Here is a 23,371-nt window from a genome sequence, read left to right on the forward strand (position 1 = left end):
CACCACAAGACAGCCCCCAAGCAATTTGTATGACTTTCTCAGCAGGAAGAACCAATCTGGTTGCTAGTTTAAATTTAGGAGACAACTCTCTAAAAAAAGTTTAGGCACAATTTTTTTTTTTTTTTTTTTTTTTAAACAGTGTGGTGGTTTGTTTTCTGTTGTTTTGTTCTGGTTTGGGTTTTTTTTCTGCAAGATACTGATGTATTTAAAGTCTCTTCAGGTTTGAAGTTTTGGTGCCAGTTCTTAGTGACATAAAGAAATGGGAAATTAGTAAATAATATTCACAGATAGTGCTATTTTAGGCTGTTGAAAGGCTAAGTGTGTCTCTGGACTGGACAGAAAGTAGGTGCTTATTGAAAGTGTTTGTTTGTAGTTCATGTTCTTAACCATTGATGTAACATTTCCTGGTAGCAGAGGGATTGTTTGTCTTGATCACCTTGATCACTTCTCAATGCATTTTGCTAGTGGAAACTTCTCTGAGAAGAAAAAAAAATATTATTAATGTATCATACCATTGTTACTCAAATTTCAACATTAAGTTGTAGATTTTTGTAGTTCAATTGAAGTATCTTTCTTATCTTCAAATAGTTAAGTAGCATAAGAGCCAAATACCAGTATGCTCTTGTGTGTTATGACTCTGGTTTCTTTTTCCCTGTTCAACACCTTTGAATTGAAAGAAACAAATCTGCTCATAGATACAATGTCCAGTGAAAAAAAGTTGGAAACGATAGGATTTTCTTCATAGTTAAATTTGAAGAAAATATTTAGTGAACCATATTCTGCAATTTTTGTTGTCGCTGTTTTCCAAACTTTCTTAAACCATATGCAGTGTAAGTGAAATTATAAGCACTCGTTCAGTACCAAACAATGGTTACTTTCCTGTATTCACTGTATCAAACCAGTTAATTTTAGCAGTGTTGTATTTCCTTTTTCCCTTGCTGATGCTGGCCTACCCTACTAGGAGAGTATCTTCATCTCTCTTCTTCCAGACTACTTTTTTATTGCTTAAAACACTCTCCTCTGGGGCAGTTTGAGATGTACTTTGACATGTACAGAGAATGTAATTCCTTTCCAGAGGCTGAACTTAATATTTACTGGAACAAGGCACAGTTATTGCTAGCAGAATCTTCACACTTCTAAAACTTGCTTTTTGTTAAATGAATTTTTGGAAGTTTTCAAAGTTCTGTAGGAATCCAGCCTTTCAAGCCTTCAACATTTTTAGTACAGCCTTCTAAATCCTAATCAGTATTTTCGTGGTTTCTTCTATCTTAACTAGCCTAACAAAATATTCTAAAGGAGATGGGAGCTAATGTAATGAAATTTAAAATTATGATATTAAACAGGCTTTTAACACTGGTAACAAATTGATGAAGGTGGTTAGCTTATGCTCAAAGGAAATAAGTGTTAACAGGGATTTACCTTGCCTGAGATCCTGTTTGAGAAACTGAGACCCAGTTTGAGATCATTGCAACTTGAAGCTAACAAGTACTTGCTTTTTCAATCCAAAATTTCATAGCATTGAAGTAGAATATTCACTAGTACATCTGAAGAGTATGCACTTTTATCCTTCTTCTGTGTATGGGTAAAATTAGTGACAAATACCCAGGCTGCCTATGAACTGCTGTTTATACCATGTAGGGCAAATTCAGGTTTGCCTTTTCCCCCCTCCATTCCAAAATATCAGGGCGTTTGTTTTTATTGCAGTTCCAATAGTGATATTCTGAAGTATAGTAGAGAAATTAGAAGATTCCTAACATAGCATGCTTTTAAATGCTTACTAAGAGTGGGAAGCTTTAAATTAAGATTGTTACTTTGTTACTTTGACTTGAAAGCTACATTTCCATAGTAACATCAATTTAGAGTATGATATTATAAAGCAAGGAATCATTGGCTTTGATACTCTGTTTTCTCCATGTTTTGTGGATGTAAATTTATTTTATGCTAAGCTCCTCTATAATATTTTCCTCTCTGAAATTCTAAGCCACCGTTGGAGTCTCATTGAGAGCAGCGTACCAGTGAGATGGCTGACTCCCAGAGAATTAGTTCTGGTTCAGAAAAACCAAACGAAGTTAAATTAACAATGAATTTTGCCTTTGATATTATGTATGTTGCGTGGCTTTCACCACATGAGAGTTCAGCGGCCAGTCCTTGAGCTATTGCAAAGCACCTTGTTCTTTAACCTTTTAGAGTATGCCAAATTGGATATATTAAGTCATATATATCTATATGATACACTAGAATAATAACCTTATATAGAGTGGTAGCTAATGACAGGATTTGCATGACTATACAAGAAGTACTTAATAGTCTTTTGAAATAATGGTTCATTGACAAGACCTATTTAGAATATAAAAACTACTTAAAATACTTTGTGATAGTTTTTTAAAGTTAGATCTGTTGTAGTCCTTGTGTCTGTCACGAAGGGAGTTTCATTTTCTCTTCTTATAAAATTGACTTTTTCCATTTTATCAGAAGATAACATTTTCCCCCACGCAGAGTATGTTGCAATTACTGCTAAGACTAAGAGCAGCTGCGTTATTGTCGTAGCTGGGGTCACTCTAGCAGCATGGAGGAAAGGACGAGCAGTCAGCCCTGTTTCCCTGGAGGAGTATTACAAGCAGCTCCAGACTATCAAAATGACACTTCTGTGGTTATCCAAACTAAATAATTTTATTCTTTCACAAGTTCTGGCTTTATTTTGTTACTTTTCTTGTTTCTGTTATTACAGATTTTGTGAAATCATTGTTTGCTGGCAGTTGTGCTAAACAGCACTAGAACGATGCATCGATTTTAATGCATAACCACCAACCATCACTATCATTTCTTCAACATAAAACATTTTAAATGTTTTGATGAAGCAGCATATTTCTTTCAGAACAAACAAGTGTGTTGATACTGTGCTGTAATAACTTACATGACTTTCCTATCTTGTTTCAGGAAAAGAAACGGTTAACAATCTGTAATATTGCTCGTCAGTGGGAGATACAGCAGAATCGAATAGCTCTTGTGGCTTCTTTAAACCAAGATAAAGATAATGAGCCCTGTCAGATCAATGGCAGTGCTGCATATGTATTTCCTGAAGAAAGCAGGTATTTTATTGGGCCAATATGTTCACATATTTTCTTATATTCCACGTTACTGCTTCTCACATCTGAGATCTCACTGTCTTGTTATCAAAAGTAATGTACACAAATTGGTCCTGAAAAGGTTTCGTTTTGAGATTAAACCAGTTGGCCATTAGTACTAAATAACATACATTAAATAAGTAGTATAGCAGCAACTCATTGATTAAAAAAATGCAAGGTAAATTATTATATGATTTTGTTAAATAAGGGAGGGCTTAATATTTGCAAGAAATGTTAAGTATGAATTATTGAATCTTCTTAAGGCTGTATATTTCCTTGATGGCTTAGATTGTTGCCTTCAGTTGAAATGAACAAAGTGAGGATATACAAGCATTACAAATGTTTGTAACCTCTTTGTATATCAAGAGGTTTCATAAACCAAAAGTTGAATTTGTGGTCTTAGTTTGAACAGCTGCATCTCTTATTGGAGCGCTTTCAAACCTGTGTTATTTTAACAGTAGCGGTTCTTTGACTTAGTTTTATTCCTAAGATAATTTTTGTATTGTTGGTTTAAAAGGTAGGTTTTTTTGTGTTATGCTTTGTGGCTTGCTGATTTGCATCTAAAAGGTGGCTATCTGGCATTCTATGTAATTTAAAAACCAAACGCAGAAGTTAGTGAAGAATGTGTGACATGGACAGGCTAAAACCAAACTAGCAGACTTGCAACCTGGCTGGCTCAGGCAAAAGCTGGAAAAAATATTCTGTGCAAATCAGAAGCAAATCCAGCTTCCTGCTGTGCCTGATCAGCACTGGAAACCTCAGGTAGAGGCAGGAAGTCTTTGCCTCTCGCAGGCAGAACCCATCTGAGATCCCGTCTATTATTGGCTTGACCTGGTTTTTATTTCCTGTTAAGTGCTGCATCTTTTGAAATTTTTTTAAAAAACATCTTTAAATTGCTATAGTCCTTTCTGTTCTTATGCTTCCAGATCTTTCCCCTGAACATACATTTGGCCACTGCTTTCTTGCCTTCTTGGTTTCTTCACAATTTAATTCAGTGTTAGTAATCATCCCTTGTGACCAAGTCAATGTAGCTTTGGTAGCTTGAGCATTGTCCTGCTAATGAACGGGTTCTCATTGCTTTGAAATCGTGCTTACAAGAAACACAATAAGACTTTTTCCATGTAGTTGTAGGAGGATGTTGGTGTAATGCCACCTCTGCTTATGCTGGATACTGTGACTAAAATTGGTTTATTCCTTGTAGTTTTATTCCTGACCACGAATTTTAGGATTGTTTTGTCAAAACTATAAGAAAAAGATGTAATGCATAAAATCAGTTTCCATGTGTTTATGAAAGTTGTTGTAGGTTAAGATTTCTAGAATGCGTTGTAGAAATAAAAGTGGTTATTTACGGAAGTATCAAATTTTAACCCCCCCATTAGTAACAAAATAAACTGTGTGCTTCATTTGCATATATTATCAGCCTTTATGCAAATTATGTGCATTTAGTTTCCTGAAATGGAGACTTAGGTTCATAATTTTTCTCTTTTCATGACTGGTTAGAGAAATGAAAGTGTGATAGTGATTTCTATCACAATTGGATTAAACAGTTTAATGGAGGTGTGGCAAGGTGTGTTGGAATTAAGAAGCTATAGATAAAAGCTTTTTGCCTTGAAGCTTATTGCTCTTTAACCCATTCTAAGTTAAAATTGACATTGATCTACTACCATGTTTTATAATAGTGAAGAATTTCAGCAGATATTTTCAAGATGAGTGACTAAGCAATAAGATGGCAGGTGGAATTCAGCATAGATAAGTCGTTCCAGCTTCTCATAGGAAGTGGTGGGCTCTCAACGTATCCAGTCAAGAGTTCTGGTTGATTCTGTCCAGAAGATATCAGTCAAGTGATCACTAGACAAAAAAGCAAAATACATTAAAAATACTAGGAAGGTAGTAAAGAATAAAATAATAACAATTATCATTCAACTTTCTAAACCTGTGATTTGGGCTCATCTTGAATTCTCTGTGCACTTTGGGTCCAGTCAGCTGAGTGTATCGTGTTGGAAGTAAGAAGCAAAGAGATGAGAGTTGAGAATACCTGCATGTACTGCTTAATTTTAAGATTGCTCTTGTGAACTGGAAAGCTCAGATTATGTTAAAGAAATGCTTATTCATCCCTGTTAATTAAGGATTAAGCAAGAATAATAAACCATAAGGTTATTCTCATCTGTGAGCAGAATAATGAATCCTGATATCCTGATCCAATAATGTGACACATGGATTTGAGGAAGGAGTGAAACTCTTGTCAAGAATAAAAATAATTCTTCAGTACTGTGATTAGCATTATCCTGGATTTGTTTTAATGACTGTTTGTTCTTAAAGTGCTTACACATGTCATGAGTTTTACATTTCATATAGCAAACAAAACGTGAAGGTGACTTTGCTTGAACAAATAAATTGTTTGAAATTGGTTTTAGGTATCTAAAGCAACACAAAATATATTGTTAGCATTCTGAGTTAAAATTTCTAAGCAGGTTATTAAATATGAGTGATTTTATTTTTGCCACACCCCCCACCCCTTCCCCATATCCAGCACGAATTCACCCAGAGCCTTTCTGCCAAAGAGTAGAACATCTGCAGTGTTACTTGATGGAAAGAGGATTTTCTATCTCTTAATGGTTTTGAATTAAATTGGCTGCAAATGAATGAATGCTGAGAAGTGCAATCGTATTTGACAGTTGAGTGTTGGTGAACGAAAGGGCTGTCATTCAGTAGAATGATGTTACTGTCTCAAAATGATCTCATTTATATCACTGCATTTTTTTTTCCACAGGTCTCTTGATACAATATTGAGCAGTGCAGTCCAAGGCTTGTCTGTTCTTGAGTCCCATTTAGTAGAAGTGGAAGGAGACACTCTTTGTTTGTATGGTGCTGGAGCACTGGAGTGCCTGGATCGAAACTGGAGTGTTCAAACAGCTGGAATTATTGTCACAGTCTCCTTTATGTTCATAGAATTTGATGAAATTGTTCAAGTGTTAACAAAACTGAAGATAAAATTTCCTAATTTGGTGGTAAGAATGCCTCAGATTTCAGCTATATGAACAGTTATGGAATATGTATTCTCTAAGAAAACCTGGATTTGGTGTAGTCACCCTTGAGTGCCTTCATATAGATACATTTGTGAATGATATATTTGCTTGGTGTTGTCCTGTAACAATAACTTTAACTGGGTTACTTATCAAAAATCATGACTTTAATTTAGAGTCTCTCACAGGATAGTGTTTTCAGACTGGTTATTATTTCTCTAAATTCCTTTGACCTGGTTGATTATTTTTAAGTTGCAAAACTGATGTGTAAATAGAGTATTGCTATTCTAGAGCATTATTATGGATCCATGGTATCAGGAGGCTTTAATTTGTGTTGTGAGTCCAAAGATCTCATAGCTGGTAGGATAAAAAGAGAAAGGCAAAATTCAAAGGGAATAGCTAGCTAAATCAATACAGCTCTTGGAATCCTCAGTTCTTGATGAAGCACAACAACATAAACAAGATGTCTCTTTAGTATTCCTTTTTTTTTCTTGGACACTTAAACCAGTCATTTTGAAGGAAATAGTAAAATGGTAATAACTTGTGTAAAGCAACTGTTACTCAGATGATGTGCTGCTTGAGCTCCTGGCAACTTTTTAAGGTTTTGAGTATAAGAGAACTTAATGCTTTCATTGAGATAGATTTGTCTTCCCCACGAATTTATCTATTTATCTCAATGAAACAATTGATTCACTGTGGGGTGAAAAATTTTGGGGGGGATAGAGAATCTCAACTAAGTTTTTTATCTTCACCATCATTTTTTCCTCCTTTCCATTCCCTCAATAATGCTCCTGTGTAGCCAAATTTACCATGCTCATAGGAGCTCTAGCGTGTGGCATGGTCCTAAGAAACAGCAGGGTATGACCTTACGCCAGCCTGCTATGGCTAAAAAAGCAGAATATTTAAAAACATATTTTGCACTAATTTTATGTGTGCACGTTGCAGTTACTTTACTTGCAGAATTAAAATAAATATTGCTCAAGTATTATCACTCCTTTCTATAACATTGAAAATATTAGTGCTGTTACTAAAGGATTTATAAATTGCTTAGGGACATGTAATGTTGACATTTCTAAATAAATGAAATGCACTAATTGGTTGATACATGGATGTGTTTTGCCACAAAGACCTTGAATGAAGCGAGCTCAGTTGCTTCATCAGACCTAAAGACTGTTTGAGTCTGAGAATTGTTTGAGTGGCACAGAATAGGAATCATTGTGTTCACCCTTTATTGTTTCCTTATTTAATTTATTGTGGTTTGACTTTTTTTTTTTTTTTAAGCACCTGAAGTTTAAGGAGACGAATCTTGTGACGCTGCAGCAATTCAATGCATTAGCCCAGATGCATCGCATTGAGCAGTTGACAGTTGATCCTCAGGGAAACCCAGTTGTCAACTTTACTTTGTGGAAATACTATGTTCTGTTTAGACTGAACCATTTTCATCTGCAGAGGATAAATGGAGTAAAGGTAGAACAGTGTTGCTTCCTTCTTACTATTGGTCTTAAAAGATAAATTAGCGTTGATTTTTAAAAGCAGATTAACTGTTAATAAAATGAGCAGAACCCTGTCAGTGCCCTTTGAATATTAGGGGGGTGAAATTTAGGCAGACTTCACTGTATAATTTTTTTGTTCTGTGCATCCAAGTCCAACTGCACTGTGTTACAGTTAGTAAAGTTGGTAACATTCTTAGTTATCATCAATTGTATTGTCTCAGCTGTTTGCTATTGCAAATGACAGTCCAAGTCTGTACCTGAGTGGTTGGGATATACTTGAAGGGAGGACTTATTTCTGCACGTTTCTAAAAAAAAAATAATTATAGAACTGCATGATTTTACTTGATTTTAAGAACTGCTGCTTTATTATGTTCAAGAGATCACAGTGGTGGCACTGAATACTTGTGCAAAAATGTGAGTTTATCAGACTAGTTAGTAGTTTAAAGCATATGATTATTTATATTTTTTCCAGTGTTACAAACTGTAGCTAAAATAATGTTTTGTTCTTTAAGCCTATCACAGGAAAACATTTATCAAGTAGATTTTGTTAATTTATTTATTTTATGCTTGCTATGTACAAGATCATTAGTGTTTGTGGTTTTGTTGAGGGTATGTTTTATGTTTAAATAGAAAGTTAGGACACTGGTATTGCTATTCTTTATACTTTGTATTCCCCTTCACATCCATCGAAAGTAAATTTATTCAAGCATATAAAACAGTTATTTTCTACTTGAGCTTTGATCATAAAGGGAGTGAGAATAGTTACGACAACACAATATTTGAATGTGCATTCAATTTTAAATGCTAAATAAGTTGAAATGGTGTTATGGAAGTTAATTAGAGCAAAAATAATGCATAGCTGTAATGTTTAGATCTGGTCATCGTCATCATCGTAAGTTTTGGATTAGATATTTTACTTATTATGTGATACAGCCATAGCATTAATGTTGTGGTTTACTTGGTTTTAGTTCTGTAAAACATACATTAGTTGCACAGAAGAGCAGGAGTGGGTTAACGAGCTTACCTGAATTAACTATTAGAGAAAGTACGGGAAAGGATGAAGGCAAATATGACTCACTCCAACAGCACAGTATCTTGTGGGGGGGGAGGGAAGTGATTGTCAGTAATCTCATGAAAGCTTTAAAATAACCATGAATTTAGTACTTTCCAAAAAACGCCCATCAAAGTTGATTTAAAAAAAAAAAGGAAAGAAAAAAGTTGCATGTGCCCATCAAAGTTGATTTAAAAAAAAAAAAAGGAAAGAAAAAAGTTGCATGTAGGTTTAAAGTTTCTTTCTTTTTTACTGCATCATATTTCCAAAATCAACAATAGTGATTCAGATTAAAAGAAAATAGAAGATAAATCTTACCTGTTTGGTCTTCATGGAGAAAGAGAGAAAAAAGAAACTAACTATTTAAGTGGACTTTCTATTACAATCAAAAATTACAAATATTTTTGCCCTCAACAAACTTTTTCAGCCAGACCACGGTATATGAAGATGTACACACAGAAATTTGACGTGTGATAGCCAAGCACCAGAAAGAGATGAACTCTGCTCGCTGTTTTTAATTAGCCTACAGCAGAAGTCACGGTGTCCAGCTTTGCCAAGATATATTACCTTTTCTGTTAAAATCAATAATAGAAAATGCTGTTTCAACATAAAGAATACAAACTCCTGAAATGTGCTCTCAGACCTTACATCAGCCCTAAATAATAGTTTCAGAAGATGGAAAGGGAAATGTGCATGTTCTGCTGTTCTGATTATCTTAGGTGTGCAATGTTTGTGAAGATTATTGTGTTGCCAGGTCTGAGGTACATATAGTTGGGGAGTAAAAGCAACATATACTAACTGAATTAAAAAAATAAATTGCAGAACTCTAGCACTCTTAAACTTAAAATTTTATAAGGAAGCTTTTATTTTCTCCCCAGCCTCCCCCTTGCATTCCAGTTCTGTTCCAGGCTAGAAGCTGAGTGTTCGTCTCCCCCAATGATGATTTGTTCCCTTGTCAAACTGTTACATTTACTAACTGTGAAGAAGCAAATTCTCCTCATTGAGATACACTATTTGAAGTTTTCCCCAGTGATAGTAATCTCAGATTAATGAAGAGTTGTCAAGTTTTGAAGTTTCTAAACTACAAAATGCTTTAGGCCAAGTAGTGTGACATACAATATAACAGATGCATCACATTCACTGAATTGGTGCCTGTTTTCTGAACTTGGCAAGAAGCAGGCATAATAGGCTTACATTTATGTGATATTACCGTTATAATCTTTTTGTGATTAATGGAGCAAACAATGTACTGCAGTAAGATAGAGAACATGAGTTTCTGTGAACTGGAGAGTGTATTCAGCATTGCTGTCTCTGTTGACCTGGTCCTTATGCTTCTCTTAACATAAATAAATAAATTACAATCACTTATTTCTCCAGCAGACATTTCTGCCTGCAGTGCTCTTTGTTTCCCTAGCTGCCTTCTGCACTCTTTGTTTTAGACCTTGCTTCTGTTAACAGACTGTTTAGCGAGGTCATCTCCTCTTAGGCTACTAAGACTTATTAATTTTAAGTGAAAATAAGCAAATCTAAACACTGTGAAAATGGAATTGAGTTTACATTTCTAATTACCTGACCTATGTTTTCTCTGGTTAATTTCTCCCTGCATTATGCTATTGCAATATACTTTGGGCAAGGATAGATTGTATAGTCTATAAACATTAAACAAGAATTTAATAAAATTATGTTAATTTAGATCAAAATTCCATTTTACTCACACAGTTGAATAATACAGAATGCAGAAATTGTCTGGAAGTACTTAGTAAATATTGTGAGTATTGAAGTTTATTTAATAATGGGTTGCTTTCCAAAACTATGTTAGAAGATGAACGGAAATTAAATTTGATCCAGAAGTTAAGAAGTCACTGAGTGAGTTTCATTGTCCTGTGTTATCCAGGTCAGATTTAGATGATCATAAAGATTTCTTCTGCGCTCACTGGAAAGCCAGGAGTCTAGAAACTGTGCCAACAAGTTTTGGCAGTTGAAGTCAGTTCATACTCTGGCCATCAGGGCAGGAGGAACACAGGCCATTGGCTCCAGAGGGTACAAGCCAAGAGAAACAAAAAACAATAACAACCACCAAAAAATAAGCCCCTTCCACCTTCTTTATACAAAATTGAAATGTGTCGAATTAATCCTGAAAATTTTTCAACCATTGAAAATTAGTTTAAAGAGATATCTGTAACTTAATGTTGACACAACAGTATGGATGATATTTAAAGAAGTATAATGGATAAAATAAAACTTATTTTGGGGGGGTTGAAAAATGCAGGGAAAATACCCTTTTTATTTTCTTCTCCTTTTTTTTTTTTTTTTTTTACTGTAAAGCCTCTGTTTCCATAAAGCCTTTTCCATGATTCTGCCAAAATAAGAGACTGTAACTTATCTTTTCACTTGTGAGTGCCCAGAATCTTTTCATTTCTCCAGCATAACTTCATCAGAAATTTTCCAGTAGACCTTCTGTAAGTACATGCAGTACGGAGCAGAATTAATATGTCTGGCCTTCAGGTACTCAATGTAAGAAATCATTATAAAATTCCTCATTTCATGAAGACTATCATGAAGCACAGGGTAGCATATGTATACATTAAAGTTTCCTGAATTACAGGAAATAATACAAGCACAAGTACCTCATTTGGTTTCTTTCAAAGTATAAAGTGCCAGTAAAAGCAACTCTGTTTTGAAGATATGCCTGGAACAGATCTGTATGCAGTATTCTGTATAACAAATTTCAGTTTATTCTCAATGTACAGACGTAATGAAATACAAATGTGCCAATTCTTAAACTTAATTTTTTTTCTTTTTTACCCCTCTTTCCCTCACAGGTTACTGAAAATGATATTGTAATGGCGGAAAGGCTCTTTGGCATTCTGGCCTACGTAGCATCTTCTGAGCTGCCACAGTATCGCGTGCTTTCATTACTTGGGGAATCCAGGTAACATACAATGAATGGAACTGGAATTTTTCCAGACCGTACTGTTTAATTCCTTTGCGCAGTAGGTAAAAGTATAAAAATTTCACAAATAACACCTTACAGAAGATAGGTTCTCCGATTATTGCAGAAATGTTAGCATCTCCTGCTTCTTGTAGCCAGAGGTTTTCACAGAAGTGGTATAAAGTCTGCTGCGTAAGATTAAAAGGTGCACACACACAAATGTACCACTTGTTTAATTCTCCAATTATACTGGGGCTGGTGAAGATTTATGGACTCTCACAATGAAGACTGACTGGTTTTAGTGGATATTTTATAGTGGGTGACTATAACAGTTAACAGATTTAAGAGCTGGTGCTGTAAGTAAAAAGGTGCTTAAAACCCCCTATTTTTAGTCTTCTATAGATATGTACTTCATAGAAGTTCAAGCTGCAAGACTTCTGTTTAGGAGATGCTATGTGATGTATGTCAAAAAGTCAAATGTATAGAAGCAAATTAACAAATGGATATCTAGAGTCATGTATTTTGAGTAACTTGAGGTTGCAATAAACTTGATAGCTCATAAAGTACATTTTCAAAGGGAGAAAAGAAAAAACCAACCCTCACAATCACTAGAAACATCTGCACTTTAAAAAAAATCCAGTAATTAAAACTAAATCTTTTTATTATCTTTTCACAGGAGGAAGCAATTCCATTATCTGCTGGAGGGAAAGGGAAAGAAATCTGGGACTGGGAGTGAGGAAAGTAGTGATAACAGAAGAAATGGAGGGGAAAGCACAACTCGAGCAACGTTGAATTACACGACAAAGGATTTTCATATGGAAAAGCTTGAGGTAAGTACATCAATACAAAATACTTTCATCGTCTATTATATAACCTTAAACTACTACTCACAGAATTTGTCTATATATCAAGTTTCAGTTGCACTATTGAGAATGGTGGTTTTAAAATATCACCACTTACCATATTTACATGCCTGATGAAACACTTCGTGTAACTGATCTTTGCCAGAACACTGGATAATGGTCCGTTTCTGTCTTCAGTGAAGTGATTCCTGAACTGTGCCACGGTCTCAGAAATACATTCTCACCTACAAGCCTTATGTTCTTAAAGAAATGTACCTGCGTTAGTAAATTAGAAGAAGTAAGCACAGTTTTTGTTACAAAGAAGAATGTGTATTGCACGTTAGGATTTTCTAATGGAATTAGAAAGTCAGAAACTATATCCCAAAGTGAATTGATGAACACCTTCAAACAAGATTTGAGAGAGTTCCTTGTTACTACAGCCTGCACTGTTTTCTAGCTTTTAAATGAGCTAGAGGAAAGTAAGTATATAGGAAATGTATTAGGTTTAATTATTAATAAAATTGCAAGCTGGCTTGTTTCAGACAAGGGCATCAGTCACGCTTGTTTTAGTTTGTGTTTCTGATCTGCTAATTCTTTTGCTTGGGTAGAGGGAAATTGTTCCCAGGGAGAACGTGCTTCTTTCAGCCACAGTCTCCTTTTGGAGTCGTAGCTGCGTGCACCCCGCTTCCCACATTTGTCCTGTTACTTGCTTTTTGATTATGTGGAAATATATAAATCCTCTAGTGCGAGAAATTAAATCAAGTTCAGTAAGCACTGAATTCAGTTATTCCATTGTGGTTTTGTTATCTCAGGTCCATAGCATAAAAAAAGAGACAGTGACTGCATGTGTGGAGAGATTAAATTAAGAAAACATTTTAGTTTCAAAAGCTGTGATAATAGCTCTTAACCTCAAATGGCAAAGAGTAAGACCTCTTGTCCTTTACCATGGACCAAGCACTGTAATAAAATAAGCTTGGCATTTGTACAGTCCATTAAATACATGCGTTGGTTTCTCTTCCCAGTTTAGCAAATCACATCTTGTCCTTTTTTACAGCATTATGTATGTGGCAGCAGATATTGCAGGATGTCACAAGAGAAGAAAGAGTAAAATAGGCAAAAAAAACTGATTCCAGTTTCCCATCAGCAGCAAACTAACATAAAAAATATGATTGAATAAGTTTATTGCTAAAGATGACACTCTGAGTCATTGATTAATAATTTGGTATTTTAGATGAAACAGCTGGAAAGTATTTTCTCTGCTTTATCAGTCATTTAAGAAAACTTCTGTTTTGATGGCCTAAAGCATGACCTAACATTTTTAACAGTGCCATAAATCAAACAAGTTAGATATTTAGCACCTATGTAACTTACTGTTTAAAGCTTATTATGGTGTTTTATAGAAGCTCTGTCTGAATGGGGATTAATACAGTTTGAGTGACTAAAATGCAGAGCTAGTAGTTGCACAAAGCACAGCGTGTTTTAGTTTTTTTCTATTATTTAAAGGTTCAGGTTACTTCACTATCTAATGTAGTATTTGTTAGGAGCCATGCACTTGCCAGAGTCCATCAGGGAACCTGTGGAAAGGGTGCATACTGGCATATTTTTCTGTGACAATATGCGTAGTTCTTGTTAGGGCAGGCAGGTAAACATGTACTTTCCAACTGCTGTACTGGGAAGGGAGAGAAGGAAGGAAAGTAGTCTGATGCTTAATAATTTCTGTAAATATTGACTGCTATACCAGAAGGTGAAAATAAATAATCATAATGCTGTTAAAAGATACTTATATGACTACTTAAAAGTGGATTTCAGATAAATTAATTAGTGAATGTAATATGAATACTACGAATACAGTAAGATTCTGTGACCACACTCACAAAAGCTTGACACAGACCCTGGGCCATGCAACTTAAAACCAACAGGAAAAAGCATGCAGTGGCCTCTTTGCCTACTAATCCCTACATTCTTTAATTCATTAAATTTTTGTGGTTGTTTTTTGGGTTTGCTCTTGTTTAACCTTTTCTTCCTTTGTCTTACACAATGTGTAATGGTTCTCCCATGCAGGAAATCAAGGAAAGGAAAACATTTTGCCAGACGTACGTTGAGAACTTAGTGAAAGAAGCAGCTGACATCAATATGAAAAACGAGTCGTTGCAGAAGCTCTGGCCTCAGATGTTCATTGAGCTTGTCAGAGATGCAGTGATAGAAATACGCAATAAAAATTCCTACATGAAACTCTGCTTACAGCGGATCACTGATCAAAAACAGTAGAATCAAGGCTTCTTGTCTTGTAAGCTTTTGGGTTCAGTATTCTATGATGTTTTACGAACTTAAAACAATAGAATATAAAATTACCATCACTATGGCATACTTCATACCCCACCCACCTCCCCAAGGGATGCCTTTAAATCTTAATTAACTCTTGACAGTTTTGAAATAAAAGTTTACTTGCATACTGCTTTAACAATGCTTCATTGACTAAAGTGATGAGATAGCATAGAATTAACTTGGTGATTTTCATGTTTTACTAAGTTCTTGTTTACTTTTTTCTGCTACCTTTGCTTCTGTAGTGCTACAGCATTGATTTTTAAGAAGCAAATTTACACTCTGCTTGCCTTATTTTCTATCGAATACTTCAATTGTCACCTTTTTGACTGTTTGCTGCTGTTTAAAAAAAAAATCAAGAATAGTAGCTGATTTTTTTATGAGCAAAAGCTAATAAATTATTTTTACACCCTGAACTTGATGAAGACTTATTATTGCTTAATTTGTGAGATTATAGAACACGTTTTCTCATCAATGCCATCACAGTGCTCAGTATATTGTAATGTAATAAACCTAAATCTCAACTAAAAAAATTGCCCAAACTTGATTTCAAGTTTTTAATTCATTTAATTTGTATTAGTTTGTGTGAATTATTATAGGTAATATATGAATTTGAGATAAACTCACTTAAGCTTTATTTTTGTTCTGTTAAAATATGTTAATATTATTATTTCTTTTGTTCCTTGATTACTAAATGATTACTTTTTGAGGTTTGCCAAGGTCCAAGGAGCTAAGGTGCATGTATGACATTTGGTAAGGAAACTGATGACTACTGTTCAGTTGTAATTAATTTCTGTGACTGTGTGAAAATTTCGTATTTGTTATCAATAAAAATAAATTATTCACTTTTGCACTTCACAGATACTGTAAGGAAGTGATGTGTGCAAAGAAAAGCCTTCTCCTTAATGCTGCATGAAGAGATGAGACACAGCTTGCCCCCAAAATCAACTCTGAATGGGTAGAAAAAACACGTTCCATAGCACAATAACTTCCACAGTAAACACCTTGCCAGCTTCTGCCTAGAAACTGAATGTAGGAACTGTTAGCAAGTCCAGCTGATTCCTGTGCCTAGTGTTCATATGCAGGTAGAAGATTGTGCCATTTAAACTTAAGATAAAATGGACCTATAACATTAACTCAAGCCAGAACCACATGCATTCTTTGTCTTAATTCAAATTGATTTATTTTACTGAAGCTCATTTATAAAAAAGAAATGCTTACAACCAAGGAAAACTTTCTGCAAGGTTTTCTATGGCTCAAAACTAAGTTTATTTTTAAACTTTACCTGTACAAGACTCTCTGGCAAAGCAGAGGTGCAAATACAGTTTTGCAAGTTTCTATGTCCTGAAAATAGCCTTGAATGAGCAGCAGGTGTCAGTGGACGTAGGTATTTTGGAGTATAGAGTCTACTTCCATTCAGGTCAAACTGGTACATTTTAGTTGTCAGAAATAATCCGTTTTCAGAGCATGTTGCAGGTTAACACTGGCACGCATACTGCTAAATTTGGTTCATGTTATATGTGATCTTCTAAAGCATACTTGCAGGTAGTTCCTTTTCAGTCTTCACAGAATTTAATGGAGTTTAAGTCACTTAAATTCTAAGGAAATGTTAGAAGTCCTGAAGAAACCACTCCAGCAGTTGATGGAATTTAATAGAAATATTCATCCCCTCCAGGATTTTTGAACTGCTTCATGGAATTTATAGTGATTAGTATACTTGATAGGATTTTTTTTTTCTTTCCATTGGAAAATTGCACTCATAGGTTTTATAGTGCATTTTATTAAGGGAACAAATTAACGTCCTGCAAAATGTAGGAAAAAGAGAGTTTACATTATAGAAATAGTATAGAAATGATCATGAAAAAGTGTTTTGGATCCATCAGTTTACATCATTTCTGTGCAAAGGGGGTGGGTGGAGCAATTCCAGCTTCTGCATGGGGACAGAAACCTCAGCAGCTGTGTGAAAGTGCAGAACTCTCCTGATGATGTAGCTGGAGCAGATGGGCCCCTTTTGAATCAGATTCAGCAGCAATAAAAGACTGGAAAAAAGTGTTTTAAAGAAGGGTGGATTGGTCTGGAGGAACAGGAAGTTCTCCATGGGAAAATCCAGAGAAAAGCCAGACTTTCTGATACTGAGGCTTTAGAAGTATAATCCTGACTGGAGGCTTTAAGGTAGGGTTTTGAAAAAACTAAGTGAAATGAATCGGAGGCTATTGGCTGTGAGTTGTAGAAACATCTCCTTAAAATGCTCTGTATTCCCAGTGGTCTCTGAGTGCTGCCAGTTTGGACTTTTTATTTTTTTTTCACAAATAGCAGCTGTTTCATAACAGCATTGCTAAATGGCTGAAGCGAGGGTAGCAAGACAGCTATTATAAATGAAGGAAAGATTAATGTTGGACTACATACATTTTTTTCACATAGAACCAGTAGGAACAAAAACCCTTGCATTTTTACTAATTCTTTTTAGGAAACAAGTGAATGATGGACTGAAGGGATATTAGACCTAAGAGTACATAGAGTTTTAAGCAGCCAAGTGATCCTCAGATTGTTTGTGTGCTATATATTGTTTATGTGTTTATCAAAATTATTTGTCAATTCATAAAGGCTTGTGGAATACATGATTGTAGTTGCTATTAAGGAGTTACTGAGGACCTAAAAATCTGGAGGTGGTATAAACAGCAAATTCATAGATGTCCAGAAACTTAAGTACTACATATATACATTTTCTGTGGTCACAGGTATAAATAGAGGATTTAAAATAGCCATTGATTTTGAAACTTTTAATAAAACCTTCCAGGCTGAAAGCAGTTATTTTTGTCTACTTCAAAAGCCCTTAAATGCTGCATAAAACCAAATTTGGATATTGTTAATATTTCATTGATATCCTGTCCAAACCAGACTGTTGTGATCCCTTCATGTAACCCGACTTTCTGCAGAGGACAGGAGCTATTATTGTAAAAATTCCATATATTAACTAGAGATAATCTTAAGGGTTAAAAAGATACTATTTTGACTTTTAAGTCTTTGGAAAACTTTTTTTTCCATTGATTTGTGGATTATTTATACAGCTTCCTTATGTTCTGAGATAAATTTCCTCTATGTCCAGACAAGGGCAAATACTGATGTATCTTACTTTTTTCCAGTTTCAGTGTAGCTGTACGGTGTGTGAGGGCCCCGTTATGTCACACAGAGTCACTGTTTATGATGCAACTGAAATGTGGGCCTCAGTAAGGAGGTGGCTGAAGAGCTGTGTTTCATACACTCCTTTTGATACAGGATTGGAAAAAGTAATAGAGCTGCAGATACACCGCCCCAGCGGAACGAAGGGAGAAGTCATTCACTTGATGCAAACCAAAAACGGATTGTGACAGTTTTAAGGAAAAAAAGGTACTGGGAAGAAGTTTTAACTGAGCATTGTAAAGTGAGTAAAACTGCCTGGGCCCAAGTGGTAGGTCTGAATCCGGAAATAGCTGAAAACTTTGTTTTCCGGTCTGTGTAGATCAGTGGTAGAGAAGCGACATATCTTGTTCCACTGCTACAAGTGGTCGTGCTTCTATTATGTAAGCTATTTAAAATAACAATAATAATAATAATAAAAGGTTAAGCTATTAAAACACTGATCGTCTGCAGAATAAGTTAGGCTGTTGTGCAAGCAGTAGTGAGTCTACAGTCTACCTACACGTTCTGCAAATTCAGGACGGGTGACTGTTTGTGTTTTTTTTTTTTAACCAGGGCTGTAGGAGTGACAAACACTGATGCTTTCAGTTGCTACTTTTTATCATAGTGACATATCAGGATGACCTGCTTTTTGTTAGCTAGTATATTTAGAGAAGCTGAGGCAAAGACTTGCTATTTCATATCATTAAGCGACATTCACAAGGATGTGATTTAGATTGGGAGGTGAGTGTGCATATGTGAAATCACAATAACAGCTATTTGTTTTGATTGGGAGAACAGACTACTTGAACACGTTTCTGTTCCCACATCACACGCTCTGCTACATCTTGAAGTCCAGTTTCAATGAAATTATTTTTCTCTTTAGTTTGAGTTGGAGGCATCGGTCTTTGGGGGATTTGTAAGATTTGGTGTTTTGTTACACCCATGTAGAACAAGGAGAGGGAAAAGAAGAGAGTAGCTTTCACTTTGTTCTGCGGTGTGATGACATTGCTTTTACTCAAAAGTGAATATAAACTGATTTTTGCATACTGAAAAGTGTAGGCTGCGCAGACTTTAAACAATTTTACAAATGGCTTCATTGGTATCTGCTTACACACCTCAGAGCTGGATTTTCGTGAGCATGAGCTAACAGCAATTGAATCTAAGGAGCTGTTTATACAGCCCAAGTATCTAATTTTGTTGGCTAGCTTTGCTAGGCTTCTGCTCTCGGGGGAAGAAAGATAAGCTCATCTGGAGGAGTTCTTGTCTCTGTTTACTGTGGTGAAAACAGCATTTCATTACAAGCTGTGTATCAGACCTCATAGGCCATACTTGTGGGGTGGACAGATGCTTCTGCTCATTGTATCAAATGTCAGGAAGCCCTGGTGGAGAACAGAGAAGCCTTCATTAGGGAAAAAACCGACTCTTCTCAAGTTCTGAGTTGTTTGGGTTTCGTGGGGCTTTTTTCAGTTATAGATGGAAGTGTTGCAAGCAGAAACATAGTTGACTGATGTCAGTACACTGAGTGTAAAAAAGCTAGAAAACTGCAGGTTAGAATATTTATACCAAATCCAGCAGTAGAAGTATTCAGCATCCCCAAGAATTGCCTTTGCACAAGACAGCCTTATATTCCTTACTACAGACTACATTGACTTCAGAAGCCCGTATATGTGACTGTTTTATCTAGCTTTTTGGAAAATACAAACTGATGGCTTCATGATTGCTCTGGATTTTGGTTTATTGATACAGTATAAAATACTGTAATCATGTAATTGAGACAGCAGGATCAGATTTCTTGGGGCTGTAATCTGTTAGTTAACAGGATGACAATGCTTAATCCCACTCTTTGTTCAATCTTCCTAATTAGGCAGCCACTTCCATATTAAGCAAAATTTTGTGTGCGATCTTCATTCTTATTATATAGTGCATGGTGTCTAGTATATTGCAACATCCATAACCAGGGTGCTTTCTAGTTTCAGACAAACCATTCCTTTCACTTTTGTTTGACTGATAGGAGTATCATAGAGGTTAAATGCTGCTATTTGATGAACATCATTTTACACCTAACAAATCGGGAACTTTACACAAACACTGAGCAGATCATAAACAAGTTAATTCTTTCTGGAATACTAGACATGGATAACATAAACAACACTAAGCTTTTCAAAGCAGTGAGAATGATACCTTTCAAGAACCAAGGTTAACATGTAGCATTGAGAGCTTAAGCACAGGAGAAGATAGCCTGGAATGACATATGGTTTCCACCTATTTGTAACATATCATTAGACAAGAGAGTGTAAAGTTAATTTGAACTACAGTGGTGAAGAAATTGTGCCCGTCTATGTGATGTTTGCATTACATGCTCACATAGTCTAGACATCTTACATGCAAATAAGGGTGGTATTAAGGTAATTCACGCTCAGTGAAAGAAATCCTAGAGACATGTAGAGAAGCTGTGACTTTACAGTACTAAAAAATGCTGAGTTCATTATATTACTCTTAGAAATTACATTGTGAGATAATGTGCTGTGGTTTGTGTTCTGTATGGCTATGTAGCACGTTTGCTGCTTATTTACATTAGGCTTCAATGATCTATGTTTTCTAATAAAGTAATGATTCTGAAGAGTGATGAAAGAAACCAAGAGCACAGAGTACAACTTTCTTCCAGTTTCTAACTCAGCACTGACAACAGAATCTATTAAACTTCACACAACTGTCATACCTGGGGTAAAGACACATGTTAAAACTCTGTCATTTCACTATGAAGCTTTTGTGTAAGTCTACAAATAAGATCCTCTACGGAAATGTTACTTAGATTCCAAAGAGATCTTAGCAACTGTAATAAAATGTAAACATTCAGGTTTTTGTAATCCAGAAAATGTGAACTGGCTTGTCAGTTTAGAGAGGAGAAGAACTGAGTAAATATTAAAGGGAAGGATTCCCAGGTGTGACAGGTGTATTGGAATACAGAGAGAATAGTGAAGAGAACTTTTATTACAGTGATTTTTGCTTTCTTCTTGAGACTGCACGTGAATGAATGGAAACAGGAATATATAAACTCATGGCAAAAGACATAATTATGCCCTTAACAACCATGAGTATGAAAACCTCTCTTGTGTTTTGGCAGATACTTCTTGTGTTCCTTTGTTGTTGTTTTGGTTTTGTTTGGTTGGTTTTAAAACCACCAACTAACAAACACTGTAATGCTTTTATGACAATGCGGTGAACAACCAAGAGGCTATATTTGAATTTTCACCATATCTTTACAGGTTTTATTTCTTCTGTCTTCAGTATTTACCTATTTGACAGCTGCATAAGCAGAAACATTACACTGTACATTTAACAGTTAGAACAATGCTAATTATTTTATTAGAGGTGAAGCCTTCACTGTCCTGAGGATCTGTGTCTGGCTTAAAAAGTAATCAGTAAAGCAAAAAGTATTTTTTCTCTTTTGCTTTTTAAAGCAAGATATCCAGTCTTTCTTTCCTATTGTGAATAAATGTGTGAGTCTATAGTCAATAACATTTTTCTCTGTGAATTGCCAACACTTCTAGATGTAACTGTAGACATTGAGCTCCATCTATTGCGTATTACCATTTTTCAGCAAAATACTTAAGCACATGCTTGCTTCTAATCACGCACTTGAATATTTCCATTATTTTTTAGGATTTTCCAACACTAGGACTTATTGTAGCCAAGAATATCTTTGATTCTTGGCCTGAAACAAGAGATGCAAGGTTGAAGGCAGCATATTAATTAAGTACATTTATTACTTTAAGTCCTTGAACCAGGTCCTTTTTTATTGTAAAGCCTGATGGAATTAATATATTATCCAAGACAAATCTCGTTATAACCAAGTTATATTCAGATTATTCCAAATATTATGAGAATTTAAAGACATTGTTATTGATCAGTTATTTTCATTTATTAATGTAAACTATGAACTGTTCTTAACATGAGGTATTTAATTTACTACAATAACAGATGTCTCCCAAACGTACTTTTCAATCTTTGGTGGAATGCAAAGTAGATTGCTTTATAAGAATACTTCTAGCCATTTGTAAAATCTGAAATCACAAGTATGGGAAACAAAGGTCTAACTAACAATGCAAATGGAGACCTTGTTTCATGATATTGAAGATGCTGGGGTTTTGGTTTGGGTTTGGTTTGGTTTTTCTAACTAAAAAGTGAGTGGTGTAGGTCTCCATCCCCTTCTACCACCCCACCACCCAGTGTAATTTACTGTAGACTACACTTTGGATTAAAGATGCTGTAGAATTGAGCCTAAACTCTTACTTCATCTATTTTGTTTGTAGATTGAATTTCTAGATGATTAACAGTTCTCGTGATCCACAGGATTGTTTACAAAGCTTTATTTATGTTGTATTATTTCAGTGTTATCATAAGTCTCCTCTGCAGATGTAATAAAGTGAGATTGAAATGCAAGTCATCATGCTGCTGAAGATTCTAAAAGGTATTTGCATTAATTTATGGTCTTTATTAGGATGCATAATCAAAAAAGCAAAATCTAAACTAAATGAGCTAAAGCCATGATGCTATTGAACTTGTTGCAAGATTCCCAGTGACTGGGATTTCCCACATGGCCTATGTGCAAGGTGAGAATTACCCCAACCAAATTTTTTTTTTAGTATCTATGGTGATGACGTCTATGGCTCAGCTAGACGTCTAGGTTCTGTGCTGGCTAGAGGAAAATAGACACTTCAACAGTGTGAAACATCTGGTGTGTTTTAGATGTCTGACTTTTCAATGCAGTGGAATTGCTTTTTCTTTTGTTCCTTCCCCTATTTGGGTAGTCTAGGCACTCATCCGGATGTTGATTTCTGCAAAAGTTTGAATTTGTACAGACAAGTCCTGTCCTTCCCACCTGTTGGTTGCTTCCCCCTCATGTAATTAAAACCTGTCTTTTCTTCCATGGCAGTCAGAACCCATGGAAGTAGCCCACTTCATGATGAACAAGCACACACTCTATTTGGATTTGGGATAAAATGTGAATGTCTTAGATTTCCGAAAGGAGAGAGACATACCCCAAGTCATGCTAGACTTCAGTGAAATCTAGATCAGTAGTTGCTTTTGTCACATTTGGAAAGGCCTTGAGGCCTGACATACAGGTTCTCTCCTTTGCTATATTGCCAAAGGAGGAGAGCAACCTGAACACATGGATAGAGTTGGAGACTGCAAATTGGGGTAGGCATTATTAGGAAAGCTGCTTCTTCTCTCGGGTCATTACAATAGTGTATGCATGTGAGTAATAAAGAGTGTTGCAAAATGTTAAATGTGCTTGGTGAGAAGCTAGAAATGCACATTATATTTGTTATTTTGACATAAGTTTACCCCAGTTCAGTTAGACACAGCCGTTTCTCTGGTGGTAGCTGACTTTGCAAGGCAGCTGCTGTCTCATATACAGTG

At 35.5% G+C, this 23,371-nt stretch overlaps 2 protein-coding genes across 2 annotated transcripts in view; both read left to right on the top strand.

Annotated features, from left to right (window-relative positions):
- Positions 1-15,646, top strand: part of LRRC49 (leucine rich repeat containing 49) — a 51,450-nt gene extending 35,804 nt beyond the window's left edge. Inside the window, exons 14-19 of the mRNA XM_014944299.1 lie at positions 2,938-3,089; positions 5,896-6,133; positions 7,430-7,615; positions 11,515-11,624; positions 12,301-12,454; positions 14,528-15,646. Of these exons, the coding sequence (XP_014799785.1) occupies positions 2,938-3,089; positions 5,896-6,133; positions 7,430-7,615; positions 11,515-11,624; positions 12,301-12,454; positions 14,528-14,734 (1,047 nt within the window). The 3' untranslated portion in view covers positions 14,735-15,646. The remainder of the gene's footprint in view (positions 1-2,937; positions 3,090-5,895; positions 6,134-7,429; positions 7,616-11,514; positions 11,625-12,300; positions 12,455-14,527) is intronic.
- Positions 15,647-15,941: 295 nt separating this feature from the next.
- The window catches only part of THSD4 (thrombospondin type 1 domain containing 4), a 346,399-nt gene continuing 338,969 nt past the window's right edge, over positions 15,942-23,371 (top strand). The window contains exon 1 of the mRNA XM_014944678.1: positions 15,942-16,960. The gene's annotated coding sequence lies outside the window, so the exon portion shown is untranslated. The remainder of the gene's footprint in view (positions 16,961-23,371) is intronic.

Source organism: Calidris pugnax, unplaced genomic scaffold (assembly GCF_001431845.1).
Source record: "Calidris pugnax isolate Ruff unplaced genomic scaffold, ASM143184v1 scaffold70, whole genome shotgun sequence".
Classification (NCBI taxonomy): Eukaryota; Metazoa; Chordata; class Aves; order Charadriiformes; family Scolopacidae; genus Calidris; species Calidris pugnax.